An 18862-nucleotide genomic window follows, 5' to 3' on the forward strand; every position below is an offset into this window, starting at 1 on the left:
GGAATAGCAATGATGATAGCCTAGTAATGGAGATGAATCAAAAGGAAAATAGGGAAAAGGACATAAAGGAAGAAATAAAAATAAAAGAAAATGAAATAACAAAAATTTTGGGACTTACTTGGAACCGCAGTGATGACATCTTCCGCTACGCAGTAAGCCTTCCTCATTTGCAGCAACCTGTAACGAAAAGAAAAATTATATCTGATATTTCACGACTCTACGATCCACTTGGGTGGGTAGGGCCAAGCATTATCATAGCAAAGGTAATGATACAAAAGCTGTGGTTGGCAGGATTGGATTGGGATGAGGAAATTCCAGAAAATTTATTACAAGAATGGTTAACTTACCGTGAAGAACAGATTTTATTAGGCAATATTCGCTTACCAAGATGGGTGGGGATAAAGTCAAATGATAATCTAGTTGAATTACACGGATTTTGCGACGCATCCAAAACAGCATATGCAGCAGCAGTGTATATCCGTGTAATTGACTCTGAAGGAAAGGTCAACACGTCTTTGGTTACTGCTAAAACAAAGGTGGCACCAGTAAAGCAGGTCTCAATACCTCGTTTAGAATTATGTGGAGCTGTTTTGCTTACAAGATTGATAATCGAATTTGCAAGAGTCATGAAAATTGAAAAATACAATCTTCATGCGTGGACTGACTCCACAATTGTACTTGCGTGGCTAAATAGTCACCCAAGCAGATGGAATGTTTTTGTAGCAAATCGAGTGTCGGAAATATTAAGTAGCTTAGATCCGCAGACGTGGTGTCATGTGACTTCGAAGGAAAATCCAGCTGATTATGCATCTCGAGGAATTAAACCATCTGATCTGGTGAATAATGAGTTATGGTTTCATGGGCCGAAATTCATTTCTTGTGAACCCATTATTTATCATAAACCAAAAGATTTTGAAACTGAATTAGAAACTGTAAAAGTGCATCATGCTACTGAAGAGAACTTGGGCTGGACTAAGTTTTCGTCCCTTACCAGAACAATCAGAGTAGTCGCTTATTGTAGGCGATTTATAAATAACTCCAAGGCATCAAATTATAAATTAAATACGTCGTATCTGACAGCTAAAGAAATAAAAGAAGCTTTAAAAATATGCATTATAACATGTCAAATCAGCAATTTTAATAAAGAAATAAGCATTATAAGAGAGAAAAAGAACTTACCTAAGAACTGCAAAATCCGAATGTTGAACCCATTTCTGGACAACGAGGGCATATTAAGAGTGGGAGGAAGGCTGGAATTTTCGTCGTTAACTTTCGACAGGAAACACCCTATCTTAATTCCAAAGGAGTCTCATTTGGCGCAACTTATAATAGCAGACGCTCATAGACAGACGCTGCATGGTGGGCCACAAATAACATTAAGTTATATACAGTCAAAATACTGGATATTAGGAGTCAAACAGCTTGTAAAATCGTATTATCGCAAATGTGTAATATGTGTTAAAAACTCAGCCGTTACCAAACAGCCTTTAATGGGTCAGGTACCAGCAGCGCGAGTAACACCAACTCGACCTTTCAAAAATTGCGGCGTAGATTACGCAGGTCCGATCCTAATAAGAACGAACAAGGGTAGAGGTCATAAATCGCGCAAAGGATATATTTGTTTATTCGTTTGTATGGCAACACGGGCTATACATTTAGAGTTAGTAAGTGATCTTACATCCGAAGCGTTTCTACAAGCATTCAAGAGATTCGTGGCAAGACGTGGCCAGTGTACGCATCTATGGAGTGATAACGGAACGAACTTTACTGGAGCGTCAATCGAGTTAAAGAAATGTGGCATATTTGAGAAAAAACATATGGGAGAAGTCGCTGAATCATTAGCACACAATAACTGCGAATGGCATTTTATACCGCCTCACTCACCTAACTTTGGAGGACTGTGGGAGGCCGGTATTAAATCGGTAAAATATCACCTAAAACGAGTTATTGGGAACTCAACATTAACTTTTGAAGAAATGATAACAGTGTTAACACAAGTGGAGGCGTGTCTTAATTCTCGACCAATGTCAAGTATCAGCGACGATGTTAATGATTTTGAAGTGCTAACACCTGGACATTTTCTAATCGGAGAACCTTTATTGACTGCACCGGATTACAATTTCGAAGAACTATCTATAAGCAGTCTGAGAAGATGGCAACACACTCAAAGAATGTTGCAAACCTTTTGGCGAAAGTGGTCAAAAGAGTATTTAAATCGGTTCTTACAACGCTATAAATGGGCTGTTAATAACAATCCTCAAACTAATATCGGGGACATCGTTATAATAAAGGAGGATAATTTACCTCCATGTCGCTGGCTCTATGGTAGAGTCATAGCTACTCATTCTGGTGCAGACAATATTGTCAGAGTAGTTAGGCTTAAAACTAAAAATGGAATATTAAAAAGACCAATATCTAAGTTGTGTTTCTTGCCTGTAACAAAGAACTAAAATTCTAACATTATCATTTTTATTAGTTCTGTTTGTTTTATTATTAAATATTATTATTAATATATGTTATGTTAAAGGACAAAGTTGCACTTTGCCCTTGGGGGGCGATGTATGTATACGTAATTAATGTACATATTTCAACTTATAAATACTAGATGGCGTTATGTCAAATTGTAGATAATTCTAAATCGCGATGGCAAGATTCGCTAATTGTTTGCATATAGCATTTGGGATTTTTTTGAATAAATATGGTTACCAGTGGCACCTAATAGTTTTATTAGTAAAACGTTAGTAAAGTGGAGCATCCTTGGGATTGACTGAGCTAGTTGTTCAAAATTATTAAAATTTTCATTTAACAATTAACATTTTATTTAAAGTTAATACTTTGTTTTGTTGTTTAATGTTTGAAAGAGTTTGAATTATAATATATTCAGTATATAATTGATATTATATCTGTGGTACAGCTTTCTTCAAGCCAGAGGGGCTTGCACAAAGTTAGATTAGATACTACCCACCCATTAGATATTTTACCACCAAACAACAAAACTTAGTATTGTTGTGGTCTTGTTTAAAGGGTTAGCGAGCCAGTATAACTAAAAGCATTAGGAACGCAACATCTTAGCTTCTCAGTTTGGTGGTTCCTTTGTGATGTATGGAATGGTTAATATTTCTTATATTTATATGTCTCCGAATGGTGATAATCATTTTCCACCAGGTGTCATCTGCATAATAAAATTATAAAAAAAATTAACAGTAATTTCAAACATACACAGTTTAAACATACTTCAGTGCCAACAATTATAAGAATTTATTTCTGATGTATAATTAATTTACAACATTTTTCAGACCATGTCTTCAAAGCCTTAGAGTTTGCTGATAAAAATTCAGACACATACTATAAAGAAGACACTGTGATACACAATCCTCAAATAATAAGAGATGTCATCAAGATATCTGGCTGTAGATTCAGGATAATTGCAAGACCTGATGAGGATATTGATAAAGAGCAGGTAAGCTATAAGATAACATATAATAATAAGAATCAATTGAATTTAGGTCAGTCTTAATGATTTAAGTTTTGCGGGTGCAGTTGTAATTGAATATTGTGAGTTTGAATCTAGGCTAAGTTTTCATAACAAAACAATTCACTTTGCCAATGGATAGTAGAATTGTCTACAAGGCAAAAACTTCCCTATAATACTAAGAATTGCGACTTTTTTAATGTAAAATTACACATATCCAGAAATCAGAAGTGAAAATCATTTATACCACGGTAATAATATTTTACTACATTTCTGTGCTGCACTAAATATTTTTTGAAAAATTAGTTATTTATTTGTTTTTTAATATTTAGAATAAAGATGCAGTACCAGCTCCACCTGCTCCGCCGGAGGCGCTTCGCCCCCGACCGCCCGTAGTGTGCGTGATGGGACATGTAGACCACGGGAAGACGACACTGCTCGACGCTCTGAGGGACACATCTGTTGTAGATACAGAGTTTGGAGGAATAACGCAACATATTGGAGCTTTTGAAGGTAGGTTTCCAGTGTTGTATTATATGAATGATGTCGAAATTGATATAAGTATTATTCAATGAAATGAACCCATAGCGTTTGCATAATCTAAAGTCCCGTGCGGCGCACGGCGCCCGTTGCAGTGACGCTGCCGTCGGGCGAGCGCGCCACGTTCCTGGACACGCCGGGGCACGCGGCGTTCGGCGCCATGCGCTCGCGCGGCGCGCGGTGCACGGACGTGGTGGTGCTGGTGGTGGCGGCCGACGACGGCGTCATGGCGCAGACGCTGGAGTCCGTGCGCATGGCGCGCGCCGCCGACGGTCGGTCGCTCTCGTCGTTCACGGGGCCGGATGTTGACTCCTGGAGGCCCTGGAGCCACAGAGGAGGGGACATTCAATTTGTTAACTCGTCGGAATCTCTATTGTGGGAGCCCCCCTCTTGTGAGGGCCTCAGGGCGGTTGCCCCAGTTGCCCTCCCCAAAATCCGGCCCTCACTATTTACATACCTAGACTATATAGACTATCAAATCTGAGAATGCGTCTAAAATCATTGTAACCAACGGTTGGTCGCTGAATACACGCAAACTAGTAAATTGATATAAAGTAGCTTGTTGTAAAAAAAAACTAAGTTTTGTTTAGTGTGTTTAGTTTTTGTTAGTGTCCCTCACTCAGACAGGCTTGCTTAAAGCCCTGCCACCAAGTAAAATAATAAATCAGTATTTAGGAAATAATTAAGAAATATCACAAATCTATTACTTTAAATATTTAAATGATAATCTTGTCTTAATATTTATTTTAAACTTAAGAATGTAATAATACTACATCCTCCAACGGATACTCTCTGAAAACTGTGTATAATTACATAACTAATAATCAATTTCAAGAATATCTTACCCTCTTGACATACCCAAAATCTTACAGTTGATGTGTCATTTTAAATTGGTTAAATAATGTACCTCAAAAAAAGGCAGAGTGGGTATAATTTTGTATATTAATTAATAATATAATGCATTTGTTCCCTTTCAGTTCCGATATTGGTGGCAATCAACAAAATCGACAAGCCAGGTGTGAACATTGTAGGTATGCCTCAATTTAATTCTTATCTATTTTTAATTATGTACTTACAAATTTAGAAAAATCAAAATAATAATAATATTAATATATAATTATATGAGTAATGAGCCGTTTAAATAAGTTCGTATAAGTTTTTACATTGATATTTGAAAAGATTTCGATTGACTTATGAAAAGTTTTTATGGTTATTAAATTAGATAATTATACCAGTAAGAAAAATGAATCGTTGCTTTGAAATAGTGTATTAGTAGTTTAATATGTAATAAGTTTATATATAAACTACCCGCCCGTCCCTTCTTCGTACGAGGGAAATAAGATTTTTATTTACTTTCCGATCGCAGCGCCGCCTACCTTTAAGGGACTTACTTAAACACACAAAAGAAATTTCATTGAAATCGGTCCAACCGTTTAAGAGTGTGAGTTTAGTTTTTTGATGGTAGGGCTTTCTGCAAGCACGTCTGGGTGGGTACCACCTACTCATCATGTATTCCACCGCCAAGCAGCACTTTGTATTGTTTGTCGGTTTGAAGGGTAAGTGACCTAGTAACTACAGTCACACAGGACATAATAACTTAGTTCCCAAGGTTGGTGACGCTTTGGAGATGTAAGGAATGATTAAAATTTCTTACAGAATAATTGTCTATGGGCGGTGGTGACCTATTTCATAAAAAAGGAGAAGTTCAGTTATATACCCCCGTACGGAATACTTATATATACAAAGATGTGCGACAATCACAGTGAACATTTTCAGGACAAAACCCTGCGCTCGCTGGCCCAACACGGGCTGCTCTGCGAAGCGCTGGGCGGGGACGTGCAGGCCATCGCCGTCTCGGCGCTCAAGAGGCTGCACCTCGACACGCTGGTGGAAGCTCTCATCCTGCAGGCGCAGCTGATGGACTTGAAGGCCGATCCAGGCGGATACGTCGAAGGGGTCGTCATTGAAGCCTTCGTGGATCCCCGAACTGGGTCAGTGACCTACCGTAATTATTGACTACATTTGGACCACATTTATTTAAAAAGAAGAGTTGCTAGTGCTAGTGTGGACGCAACATTAAGAATGGCTTAGTTGCACTCGCCTTAACCGTGCTTACGTATTTATTTGTAAAGATTTACCGACCTAATAATGCTGATCACTTTTGAATACTGCTGCTGCTCTAGCGGAAGGTAATACTGAGGCAGTTTCTAAGTAAATGATGTCTGTGAAAGAGTCGATACATACTACTCAACCGATCCTTTGCATACACATTGTTAGAGGTACCGAAATCGCCAAAGTGCGAGTCAGACTCCCGCACGAAGAGTTTCGTGTTGTTATCTATAAAAATGTCAAAAAATCGTGTCTGTTTTATGGGAGCCCCACCTAAATATTTATTTTATACTGTTTTAGTATTTGTTGTTAAAGCGGCAAAAGAAATATGTCATCTGTGAAAAATTCAACTGTCCAACTATCACGGTTCATGAGATACAGCGGAGTCTTAGTAATAGGGTACCGTTTTACCCTTTGGGTACGGATAATACCCTAAAAAGATAGTTAAACATTTTAGCTAATTGGTATTCAGTTTGATTTGAATACCAATTAGCTAAAATGTCTAACAGAAAAAATTGATCTAAAACTATTTTTTTTTTAATTGAACAGAAAGCAAGCGACAATATTAGTACAGCGAGGTACGTTGAGAAAAGGATGCGTTATCGTCGCTGGCAACGGATGGGCGAAGGTGGGCAATGTTCACTTGAATAGTGTAATGTATTCAAAGCTATTTTTCTTCCATACTTGAATCTGTATGTTCTGGAACAAAAATAATACATTTTTATGTAAATACTAGCTATGCCCGCGAATTCGTGCGCATTTGAATTTAACAAAAAAGTTATTGTTGTAGCCTAATTTACTCCTTATTAAATTGTCATCTGCCAGTGAAAGTCCCGTCATACCGATTATGACGGGACTTGCACTGGCAGATGACAAGTCGTTTCAAAGATTAGCCGGAACAAACAGACAGACAGACGCTCCAATTTTATTATATGTATAGATATATATAATTTACCAGAAATGTCCTCCAGTCTAGTTAAATTTAATTTTTGCAAAACAAATCAACAAGGCTAAAAGTATTTTGTCTATAAATAACTAATTATTAAAATATTTAATCCCATGTCTACTGTCTATATGTTTTGTTGTTCAGGTGCGCGTGCTACAGAACAGTGCGGGCCTCAGTGTGGAGAGCGCATCTCCCGCCACGCCCGTGCTCGTGATGGGCTGGCGGGAGCTGCCCTCCGCTGGCGACACCGTGCTTGAGGTCGAGAGCGAGGTAAGTCAGTGGAAATAATTTCCTATTTTGTAATGAGTTAATATCATACAGCTATAAATAAGACGATTAAAAAATTGGTATATAAAATATAATTATCAATAAATTTAAATAATATAATAACATTTTATTGTTCAGAAACGTGCAAACGAGGTGATGAGATGGCGTCACAATCAACGAATGAAAGAAAAACAAGAATCTGATTTAGAAGCTATAAACATAAAGGAGAGCGAACACCAGGCCATATATAAACAGAAGCTCGCACAGAAGCGGTCGCTCGGCCGGTTCCGCACCAGGCAGGAGGGGCCGCGGCAGAAGATGATACAGGAGGACGACCATCCCACGCTCAGTGTCATTGTTAAAGGTTCGTTTTCACTTGATGACTTCCGCTTGGCTGTCTAGGGCTAGCCTTCTCCGAATACGAATATTTATGCACTTTTGATTGATGACTAAATTACTTATCATTCATTCACGATAAAAAAAAACAAACGAAATATCCCAGTGTCCCGAACGCGTGCATTTTGTCCACTGAATTTTCGAGTACTCAATTTATGTTTCAAATACATCTCGTGCTTGGCTGTTAATGAAAATATCGTTAGGAAGTCTAATACCGAATTTCAATTATATTCTGTCACATGTATCCACCAACACGCATTGGAGCAGCGTGGTGGACTAACTTCAAACCTTCTTCTTAAAGGGAGAGTAGGTTTTAACTCAGCATTGTCTCATTTGGAGACTGTTACTTTACTTGAATCACAATTCCAGTATTGAAACAATTGCTACTTCTATTGGAAATACGTCAAATATATAATGCCTCGTTTCCGTAGCAATTAAGTTAAACATTGTTTCTGATGATATAACCTCACTTGTATATCGAATCAGGAGTGGTGGGTCATTAAATAATTTATTCTCTGTCTACTAGGTGACGTGGACGGGTCGGTGGAAGCTATCTTGGATATTCTGGAAACCTACGACGACCATGAACGTGTGAGACTCGAACTCGTCAGCTACGGTGTGGGACAGGTCACTCCTAATGATGTCGAGGTAATTCTAATATGGAATAATATTATTATGATTATGATTTCTACAATATATAAATGTCTTTTAATAGTATCTATAGTAGTCTATCTATTTTATATAATTCTGAAGAGTTTAATGTTAAATAGCAATATTTAATAATATAATTATTGAAAAAAATCATTCTGTATAACATCGGACCTATGGGGGAGTAGTAATTTTAATTTAAAGTATTTCTTGTAATATTGTACCATCTGATGTTAAATGGTCACCATCTCCTATTAACATTGGCAATAAGAGACGTTAGCTATTCCTTACATGCTGTCAACTTACTTAGTTTCTAACTAAGTAAGGTTTGCTCAGTTTTCAAATAAAAGCCGGGCTTCCGGACTCCTTCCGCTTGGAGGTAAATCAGACACAATCGGCCCGCAGGTGGCGCAAGCGTTCAACGCCATAATCTACGCGTTCAACGTGGAGTGTCCGCCGGGCGTGGCGAGAGACGCCCGCGCGGCCGGCGTGCAGCTGGCGCAGCACAACGTCATCTACAAGCTGGTGGACGCCGTGCGCGACCAGCTCAGCGCGCGCCTGCCGCGCCGCCGGCACGAGGAGCCGCTCGGTGCGCCGCTATAGAGCCTGACCTTTCTTATATCCCTTTATCCAAGGGACGACGAGTATGGCCGTAGTGGCTAACTTACGAGGCTGCGGATCCCGAGGTCCCAGATTATAATCTCAGGGCTTTTAGCTCGGAGTTGATACGCTGACAGTTTATAACGGGCGTAAATTTATAGCAGGGTGAAAATAGAGATTGCTTAGGGATCAGATACTAATGACCACTCCCGTACCCGCAGGCGAGGCGAACGTCCTCCAGCAGTTCCACGTGTCGGAGGGCAAGAAGAAGGTGCCGGTCGCGGGCTGTCGCTGTGTGAAGGGCTCGCTGGTGAGGAACGCGCTGTACCGAGTCGTGAGAGGCCAGGACGTCGTGTATGAAGGTATTCAGAATACGATTTACTCATTTTTTATCACAAATGAGGATTCTAAACCGTGATCGAATTGGCCTTTATTCTAAGAAGCGTCATCCTAATTCGAACAAATATTACCGCCAAACACTTACTTAAAATGGTTGCTTTGAAGGATGAGTGAGTCAGTGTAACTACATGCACGAGACATAACATCTCATCACATAACACCTCAGTCCCCTACGTTGGTGGCGCATTGTTACTTGCACAAAGTTACTTGTTGAAAAATTATTGCTATGTTTCGGGAAAACAAGCGAAGGCTTATATTGTTATTATTTTTAACTATTCCATTTTCAGGTAAACTAGCATCAATGAAACATTTGAAAGAGGAAGTAACGACCATAAAACGAGATATGGAGTGCGGTCTGCGCTTCGAAGACCCCAACTTTATAATGCAGCCCGGAGACACAGTAGTGTGCTACAAGATGGTCGATGTCTCCAGCACCACCAGCTGGGACCCCGGGTTTTAGACCGGCTTTAGTTTTGCCAAAATGGTGCTTGTTATATTAAATATTCCAATACATTTGTCATATGTTGTAAACAATATTTTCCTAACTACATTATGTAATAGATTTTAATGTATATAATGTTTATTAATATTGTAGCAATACTATTGCAATTAATATATTGGATATAACGGTTTCGATCTGTTCCCTGTTCCGATACCACTTCGATCGAAACGCAACTTGATCGTTGTGTAGTTTACGAAAACCGCATTTATTTCTTCTCAATTCGATAGTTAAATTTTTTTTAAAGAATTCTTTACCACAGCAGTGGTACTATTACGGTTATAGCATAGCAACTGTTGCTGTCAAATATTCGTTGCGGATTGATATCAAATCAAATCAAATAAAAAAATAAGTATTATGGACCTATGCAGTAGCATAATACTCGATAATATATTTATCGACAGCAACATTTATCAATCCGCAACAAATATTTGATAGCAACAGTTGCTATGCTATAACCCTAATAGCAACACTGATCTTTGCAAGAGCACAATATTTTTTTATTCTTAGTATTGCCAGCTTCTCATAAGTAAATAAATCAAAATATTGTTTACAGCATAAGAAGTTAACCGACTTATGTATAAATTCGTAATAGACACGAGTCTGATTTTTACGCACTGCCAACTGTGTTGGGGTTTTTTTTATGTCATTATTTTTATATGTGACTAAATAATCAATGAACAAAAAACTTTACTTCCATTTTATTTGTGTAAATTGAACGAGACAGGAAATGAAATGTACGTGCGTAAGAATGAGATAGCTACATGATTTTGATATCGACCTGTGTGTCTGTAAAGTAGCCAATTTGTAGTATATTTAGTTTTTAGTTTAATAAATTATAGAAGAAGAATAGTTTTTTTTTTCTTTATTTAAGTACTACTGCTTCACAATACAATATGAGTAGGTGGTACCACCCTGGCGCATGGACTTGCGCGAAGCCCTATCACCAATTATACGGTTATAAAACTTTTTTATAACTGTTTGTAGCAGCACATCTGTTTGTCGTTACGACGCTAGCCACTAGATAGCCACTCCCAAGCGTATACAACATCTGCACGCCATGATTACGTCGTAAATAACTCCACAGGCCAATCCAAGCGCATTCCACAGTTATGCACAAAAAACTGCGTATTTGAAACAGATTAGAGACTCTGGAAAGAGTCGTTTTTGCTACCGAAACTTGTTTATATACCCGAAACATTTATCTAAATAAACACTCATTTTCATTCATTCATCCATTGCATTCCACAATACTGCTCTCTACAAATCAGTCGTTTTATTGTACCGCCACGCACCTCCTAAGTTACCCACAAAACCTTTAAATGTTTTTTAATTAAAAATATTTTAATGTTTCCTTCTACAGTGGTATATTTGTAGTTTTCCGATCAAGATTATGGAAATAATCCGAAGTATGAAAGATAGACTTATGATTACTGAACAACAAAAGATATTCGTTTCGTAAATATTGAAAACTTTAAATAAAGGGTATTTTTTTGGATTTTCATATAAAATAAAACTGCATTAAATTATAAAGAGAATCGTCTATTTATTTTAACTTCATAGGCTCATAATTCGTGTCTCACTAGTTTTGAACAAACTTCATCAATAAATTAATTTCATCGCTCAGGCGACAACTAGTAACTTTGTATGGAACTAACATTGTTTATTGACTATCAAACAAAAAGTAATACATACAATAGGATTTCATTTGCATTATATATAAATTATTTATATTCACTAGATAGGCTCCGTTATAAGAACACGAAAAGATAATATAAAATAAGAAATTTCACATTTAAGTCTTGTAAATCTTATATTTATACACATTTTAGTTTCACAGTATCGCGACAAATTCGTCGTTCGACGTCTAATAATGAATGATTTGCTTAATAAATAATAAAATAATTGATTTAAGTAACATATCGACTGATAACATTTAAAAGATCGTACTGCGACTTAACCTCATGATTCGGAAAGGTTTACAAATATTAACAAAACTTTGTAATTTAAAAAGTATATATATGGAAAATTATTGACAAAGCAAATATTTGTTAAGAATAAAACAGTCACAATATTATTAAACATACCTTTTTCTGTCTTCGAAAAAATCATTATAAATTATAGGTATCACGTTCCACAGATAGCATCAACAAATATATGTCTCTGCGAACTATTATTAATCATCTGTTATAAGAATAATAACGCATTTTTATTATAACATCATAACATCTGTTTTATATTACATAATATAATAATGCCAAAGTATGATCTCAAATGATTGATGTTAACGTAACTAAGGCATTTACATAAATTATACAATAATAAATAGTATGTAAAGAAACAATAAATATGTTTTCCAATTTTTACTTGTATAAGCACTTTCGTTTTACAATATAATTTGTTCAATATTAAATATAGAAAACTTAAGATGTCTTCATTTAACAGCAGTCTTCAACTAAAACAATTAAAACATAATAACCATAGAATGATTTTAATAGAACATTTCTTGGTTGAATACTATTATGCAATATGCTCATTGTATACATTGGTTTTTATCGATTTAACACTAACCCGTTTCTTATAAACGTTGCTTACCAATAGCTTATTTCTTTCGAATGTTCTAGTCCAGTAAGAGTGTATCGGTTTCAGTATCTATATACATGGTTTAGATTTGGGGTTTATTTTTAATCACATAATATCAGTCGTAAAGTGTCAAATTCAAAATTTAGAACGAATATTCTAGAAAATAATAAAAAAAAAAGAGTTAAATTTTCACAGATCAATTAATTCATTTAATATACGTTAAATATTTATCTCAATAAAATAATGTATGTCACTACCAAACGTATTACGTCTTTTAAATATTTTTTTACTTCCTTTTTATCCAAATCACGATTATATAATCACGATACTGGTGGGACTGTACGACTGAAATCAATTTGTATGTTATCATGTGTTTGCGTGTTGTTTTTGCCGGGTTAAATAAATTATACTTTATTGAATTAAATTTCGCAAATATTAGTTTCATTTGAACGTACCTAACTAAAGATTATTTCAAGTTTTTATACATATAAATAAATAAATGCAATCGTTTTTAACAGTAAATATGTAATTTTGTATTTTTATTTGAAAATTTTATAGTTTAAATTACATTGAAAATCTTTCTTTTCTTTGAGTTTACATTCGTATAAATAAAAGTTATGTTAGTTTTATATTATGAGACCATAAATATTAACAGCCATTCGACAGCAATATTACTGTGTAAGTGTTACTTGTTAAAGGAATATTCTAAAAAGAAAAACAATACATCTTTAAACTATTTTTTTTTGCTTGATTTTTAAAATTTGATTATTATAAAATTATAAATATTGACATAAGATTAATTATAATAATTATGAAACTTGTCAAGATTTACAGCTGAAAATTCGAAGATTTAGTTTATTACCTAATTGTTGTTTTATTTACAATGAAAGTGATCGTTGGGGTCACGCGTTCGATTATCGACTACCTACTAGAAACTGGGAACCGCGCTTGTTGTCTAAAGAAAATTAATTTAAAAGTTAAGCGAACAGATAGGCTGTATTATAAATAAAATTGTGACTAATTGTAAATTACTCTATGAAACAGATAAAAAAAAACAATCGCTTATTTGTTACGAGCGCTGCGAGGATACGCCACAATTAATCTTACGAACGATACATCAACAATTATAATTAAATATCCATAACAACAAAGTCTCTGAGACGACTCGATTATTTTCAACAACATTTAAATTGAATTAAAATTAAAAAAATATTTTTTTTCGAAATCGAAAAGCTCGCGGTGCACACATTTTTTTTATGAATTAATTTCGATTTAATTTAGATAATTTTAAAACAGATTAATTAAAAATTAATTTAAGTCTGAATTATAATAAACACGCAATCTTTGATTGCTAGTAAACAACCTACATGCTATATTTACATGTGAGCCGAAAGGAAAATGTCTTAGAATATTAAGGTATGTACAACTCGTCTTTACAATAGAATCACAATACTATTGCCATATATAAAATATTTGACATCATTTTCAGAACTGCCAACACTGGACTTTCGCTGAATATTGTAAATTTGGGTACATTTGGCGTGAATAAATTACAAGGACAGGGAAGAAGCTCAAATCAGATCAGATTCGAGAAACGATATTTTTAATTTATTTTATTTGACATAATTAAAACATACAAAACAGAATATTCGCGATATTGACATTGATTTTACTAAATTCTATTTATAAACGAAAAAGGCTAAACATTTATATCAGTGGAACCAGTATAATCAAAGGTAAGTGTGGAACTATAGAGTATTTCAACCATCTAACATAGTTAGGGAAGCTTATTGGCACAATTAAAAGCCTCTAAGTAAATAAGTCGAATATTTATATAGATTCAAAAATCCAGCAAAACCCCAGTGCATTAACATACAATGCAACTGTCTAATTGGAATATTACATAATTTCACACACTGGCAACATTGTATCACAGGTACTGTTGCCACAAAAAATGATACTGTGAGTTATAATATAATTTGATGATTTTAATTTAGCTGCCATTTTAAAAGTCGAGTTTATTAAAAAAAATCGTTTTGTCAGTAATCTGAATTTTCAATACAAATTATTAAGAACATTTTCTGGAACTATTCGTACCCATAATATCTACGTAGCTACGACGTCAAAATGATATCATAAAACAACTTCGATCTACACGCGTTCACTTCCTCATATATCGAATCGAATCAAACGAATCACAACAACTAAAGAAAAATCGTTTCGCATCCAATACATAATAATAATTTAAGACATGCAGAATGTTTCGTACCACGTCCGCGCCCTAGTCCACGAGGTCGAGGCGCTCGCGGTCGCGGCGCCGCGCGTCGCCGTTGTGCGCGCGCGCCGGCCGCGCCCACGTGTTGACGCAGCCGTCGGCGCACGCCGTCACCAGGTACTCGGCGCGGAACAGCAGCGCCGTCAGCCGCTCGTGCGCCACCTTCTTGCACACCAGCGGCTCCAGCACGGGGCACTCGTCGAAGCGCGGGCACGACGGCGTGCCGATGAGCCGCAGCGGGTCGTGCCCGTCCGCGCGCCGCAGCGCCACGCCCGCGCCCGCCTTCTCGGCCGGCCGCGCCAGGCTGAAGTTGCGCCGGTGCTCCGAGCGCCGCTCGCCGAACGAGAAGCCGGCCAGCCGCTGCGTGAAGTTGGCGCCGAGCGAGCCGGAGCTCTCCTCCTTGGCCTTGCCGACGCTGATGTTGAGCGTGGCCACGTTGTTCGCCTTGCCCTTGGCGGGCGGCTTCGCGCCGGACGGCTCGCCCGCCGCGGTCACGCCGCTCAGCTCGGCGTGCTTGTGCCCGATCTTGTTCGTCTTGGTGCACTTGGCGGGGGCCTTCGTGCCCGGGACGCCGTTCGGGGAAAAGCCCTGGCTGTTCGGGGAGAGGTGGGCGGAGGCCCGCACTCGCACCGGCGGCCTGAGAACGTCCTCCGTGAGGTCCCACAGACACAGCTGCGTGTCCTGCGATACGCTACCTAACCTATAACACTGCACACTCTCGCTCTTCTTGTCCTCCTCGACCTCGTGCTCGGGGTCCGCGAAACTGACCACGTACGGGTCGAACGCGACCACCGAAACCCAAGACCGATGTCCCTGTCCTCGAGCGACCACTCTTCTCTCACTGAATGACCACACGGTCACTAAATCGTCCTCCCCTCCCACCACAACATACTTCCCGTCTGGAGACCAACACACGCACAAAAATCCACCAAAATACGATCTCGCCCGTCCGATCAACTCCATAGTATCATAGTGAAACACTCTCAAGAAACCGTCCTGCGACACCACTGCTAGATTTGTCCCGCATGGCGAAAACGAGAATTCGTTAATACAGCTGCCTTCCGCACCTATTACCCACCTAAAAATAAACAACATGCTTTTAATAACTGATATCACGAGGGTGCACCCCTCCACGTTAAATTATCAACAGCGTGCTTTATTCTTATAAGGTATAAGAACGGGTATAAGAATAATACGACTATGAATACAGACAGCAAAAAAAAAGATTTAAACGCATATAACTGAACGTGAAGGGATGCGCCATCTTGGGTGAATAGATCAAATCAAATCAAATCAAATACATTTTATTCCATTAAAGTTTACAATAAATCATTTTTGAATCGTCAATATTTCAACTCTACCACCTAACGAAAAACAGCCTCCAGTGAGAAGAAACGGCAAGAAACTCGCATATTTGTTCTTTTAAATATCCAGATTTACAATTATGTTAGTGTTCAAAATTGCTGTTTAATCCTTTTTTGGAATCCGACCTTAAATTTCGTAGTCTTTATATAAAAAGTTTTGCATATATATACTGTAATAAGGATTTGAGTAGAATATATAATTACTTACCTATACAGAGGATTTCTAGTTGATTTAGTTCTACATGTATGAATAGAATAACTCTCTCCCTGTTTAAAAAGCTGGTAATGGGGTGATGTGGTGCCACAGGTGAGTTCCTCATTGTAAACATAAAGCTGACCAGATGCATGGGCACTGATGAAAAGGTTACTAGAACCCGGTACCCATTTAATGCAGGTCACTCGAGTCTTGTCTATCAACCTCTGAAAATTTTAATTAGTTATGTTTATTATTTTTAAGACAATGCATTATATGTTACAATTATATTGTTCAATAAAAAATTTATAAATATCATTTTTGTTGAAAAGCCAGATCATACAATATATGTGGTCTTTTTATTACTAGATATGAAACATGCAATCTCGGTTTACTGGTTAGATTATATGAATAACCTAGAATTAGTCATTTGTTGCTGCACTGATATTATTTATAGAAACAAATGTGGGAAATTTAGGCATTATTGCCACCATATTATTCTAACTTACTCCACTACTAAGCTCAAAGTACTTAGAACACTCAAAATTCAAGACCAGTTTTTAAAAAGAAAACTTTTCACACAGGCAATAATTGTGTGTATATTGCTTACAGATAAAAATAATGTGAGACTAAAATCAGCTATGAGTTCTTTCCCCAATAAATGCAAATAGCCCCCTATTGGCAGTACTGATTGGCAATTTCTAGTCTAGATATGTAAATATGCATATGCATTTTCGGCTGGTCTGCACAAACATCTTGGAGAGCATAACTTTAACACTAGATTACACATATATATTTATGTATATATACATAATATTTATTCCGAATACAAGCTTTAATAGTATTTAATATATGTATTTTCCAATTCTCATTATCATGATGATGATCATGATCCCATTACTTTGTTTTGTATTATTTTAAATAAAAAAAATTATAACTCACCTCTTCATTGTACAATTTACTTAATTCCTTCTTAATTGGATCTATGAGTTGAATTTGGCCAGTTGAAAATCCTATGACTAAAGATACACTCTCAGGTGTCATAGTAATTGTGTTGAAGTCGTGGCAAGTTGGGTTCGTACCTTTGTACATCTTCTTGTCCACCGGTTTAGTGAGATCTGCAGCCTAATGATATTATAATGGTAAGAGTAACTTCAAAATACTATATAGCGATTATTATATGAAAAAATATTTTAGACACAGCTTTCACTTTTACTAAATCATAAGAAATATAAGAAGTGTAAAATGGACCAATAGTAGGGTTTTTATAAAAAAAAAACTATCATAGCTTTCTGAAAATATTGTTTTTCAGTACCATGCAACATAAACATATGTGGAATTTTAAGGGTAAATAAATAGTTACTAATTTAATGAATATTTGAAATGTATCTTTTAAAGTTTTAACATTATTAGTGAATCCTATAATGTAGGAGTATAGGATTACATATTCTGTATAAGTTTAAACAAATATTATATAAAATTGCATTACACTACAAATATTATTACATGCCTATGTTAAAAGTCAGGATAGTAAAATCCACTTATGTTTATCTTTAGATAGATCCCTTATCAAAACTTAACTGCAATACATAAATACAATATTAATACAAAACAAAATGATGTAACCAGTAAACCATGTTGATAACCAGTTTCTAGATTAGATTCAATTTATTATTGTCTTCCAGATGTTCAATTTTTGGGTTTCTTTTTTTATCAATATTTTAGAATAACTAATTATAATTGTGTGACAAATGTTATTATGGCTAAATTTACCTTCTTAACTCCTCTATACACATAAACATAGAGCTCTTTGCCGTGATTAAAGCATATTCTGTCATCGGAGCCTTGTCCGTCCGATCCAGGAGCTCCGCCTCCCGTGCCCGGGGGCAGGGAAACCAGCGATACGCGCACATGGGTCGAACCTGACCCGCTAGTATACCCCACACGATTTGGTCTCGAATACTCGGACAATGTCATCAATCGATACGTCCCCTCTCGAGTCACGAACTGTGTCTTCACGTCGTCCTTCCCGCCAGAGTCAGATTGTACGGCCATGTTATCATATCCTGTTATTATTCATTGAGACCGCCTGGGAAGCCCGATTAATATCAGTTGACACCTCAACCCGCACACGATTTTAGCCGCTTGTATACCAATTCCATAGCTCATAAGTACTCAGTCCGATCAAGTCATCAGGTAGTCGGACAATAAATAACTTATAGTGTGTTTTAATTATTAAATGTCGAAACAAATTAGATATTCTTGTGTATGCAACTTATGAAGTCAGGTGTCATGTCAGACAACATGACGGCTCATTGTTTATGGTAGTTTTTTTCTGCAATGGATTCATTGTATTTAAATATTGTTTTTTTAAAATCTTGTTGTTAAGTATTCTATAAAATAAGGATAAAACGTATAATGAGTTGTGACTAAACTTGACTTTAATGAATAGCATAAAAATGCTTTCTTCGATTATATAAATATATAATCTATTGTTTTATGTTTCTTGAGCTCATGTATTTCGACATTTTAAACCGAATATGGTATAATGCATAAAAGGAAATATGTTTG

At 36.7% G+C, this 18862-nt stretch overlaps 2 protein-coding genes across 2 annotated transcripts in view; one reads left to right on the top strand and one right to left on the bottom strand.

The window, feature by feature from the left end:
- The window catches only part of LOC113397049 (translation initiation factor IF-2, mitochondrial), a 57989-nt gene extending 47755 nt beyond the window's left edge, over positions 1–10234 (top strand). The window contains exons 5-16 of the mRNA XM_026635193.2: positions 3297–3460; positions 3805–3985; positions 4108–4284; positions 4990–5039; positions 5789–6003; positions 6671–6749; positions 7212–7337; positions 7473–7698; positions 8257–8378; positions 8784–8967; positions 9200–9340; positions 9665–10234. Of these exons, the coding sequence (XP_026490978.2) occupies positions 3297–3460; positions 3805–3985; positions 4108–4284; positions 4990–5039; positions 5789–6003; positions 6671–6749; positions 7212–7337; positions 7473–7698; positions 8257–8378; positions 8784–8967; positions 9200–9340; positions 9665–9837 (1838 nt within the window). The 3' untranslated portion in view covers positions 9838–10234. The remainder of the gene's footprint in view (positions 1–3296; positions 3461–3804; positions 3986–4107; positions 4285–4989; positions 5040–5788; positions 6004–6670; positions 6750–7211; positions 7338–7472; positions 7699–8256; positions 8379–8783; positions 8968–9199; positions 9341–9664) is intronic.
- Positions 10235–11399: 1165 nt separating this feature from the next.
- LOC113397046 (WD repeat-containing protein 20) lies at positions 11400–18594 on the bottom strand. The gene is made up of 4 exons (XM_026635188.2): positions 18065–18594; positions 17234–17416; positions 16307–16518; positions 11400–15812 (listed from the first exon to the last, which is right to left on the bottom strand). Exons 1-4 carry the CDS (start codon positions 18344–18346, stop codon positions 14741–14743), a joined length of 1749 nt encoding a protein of 582 aa, XP_026490973.1. The 5' UTR covers positions 18347–18594; the 3' UTR covers positions 11400–14740.
- Positions 18595–18862: the final 268 nt, after the last annotated feature.

This window comes from Vanessa tameamea, chromosome 19 (genome assembly GCF_037043105.1).
Source record: "Vanessa tameamea isolate UH-Manoa-2023 chromosome 19, ilVanTame1 primary haplotype, whole genome shotgun sequence".
Lineage (NCBI taxonomy): Eukaryota > Metazoa > Arthropoda > Insecta > Lepidoptera > Nymphalidae > Vanessa > Vanessa tameamea.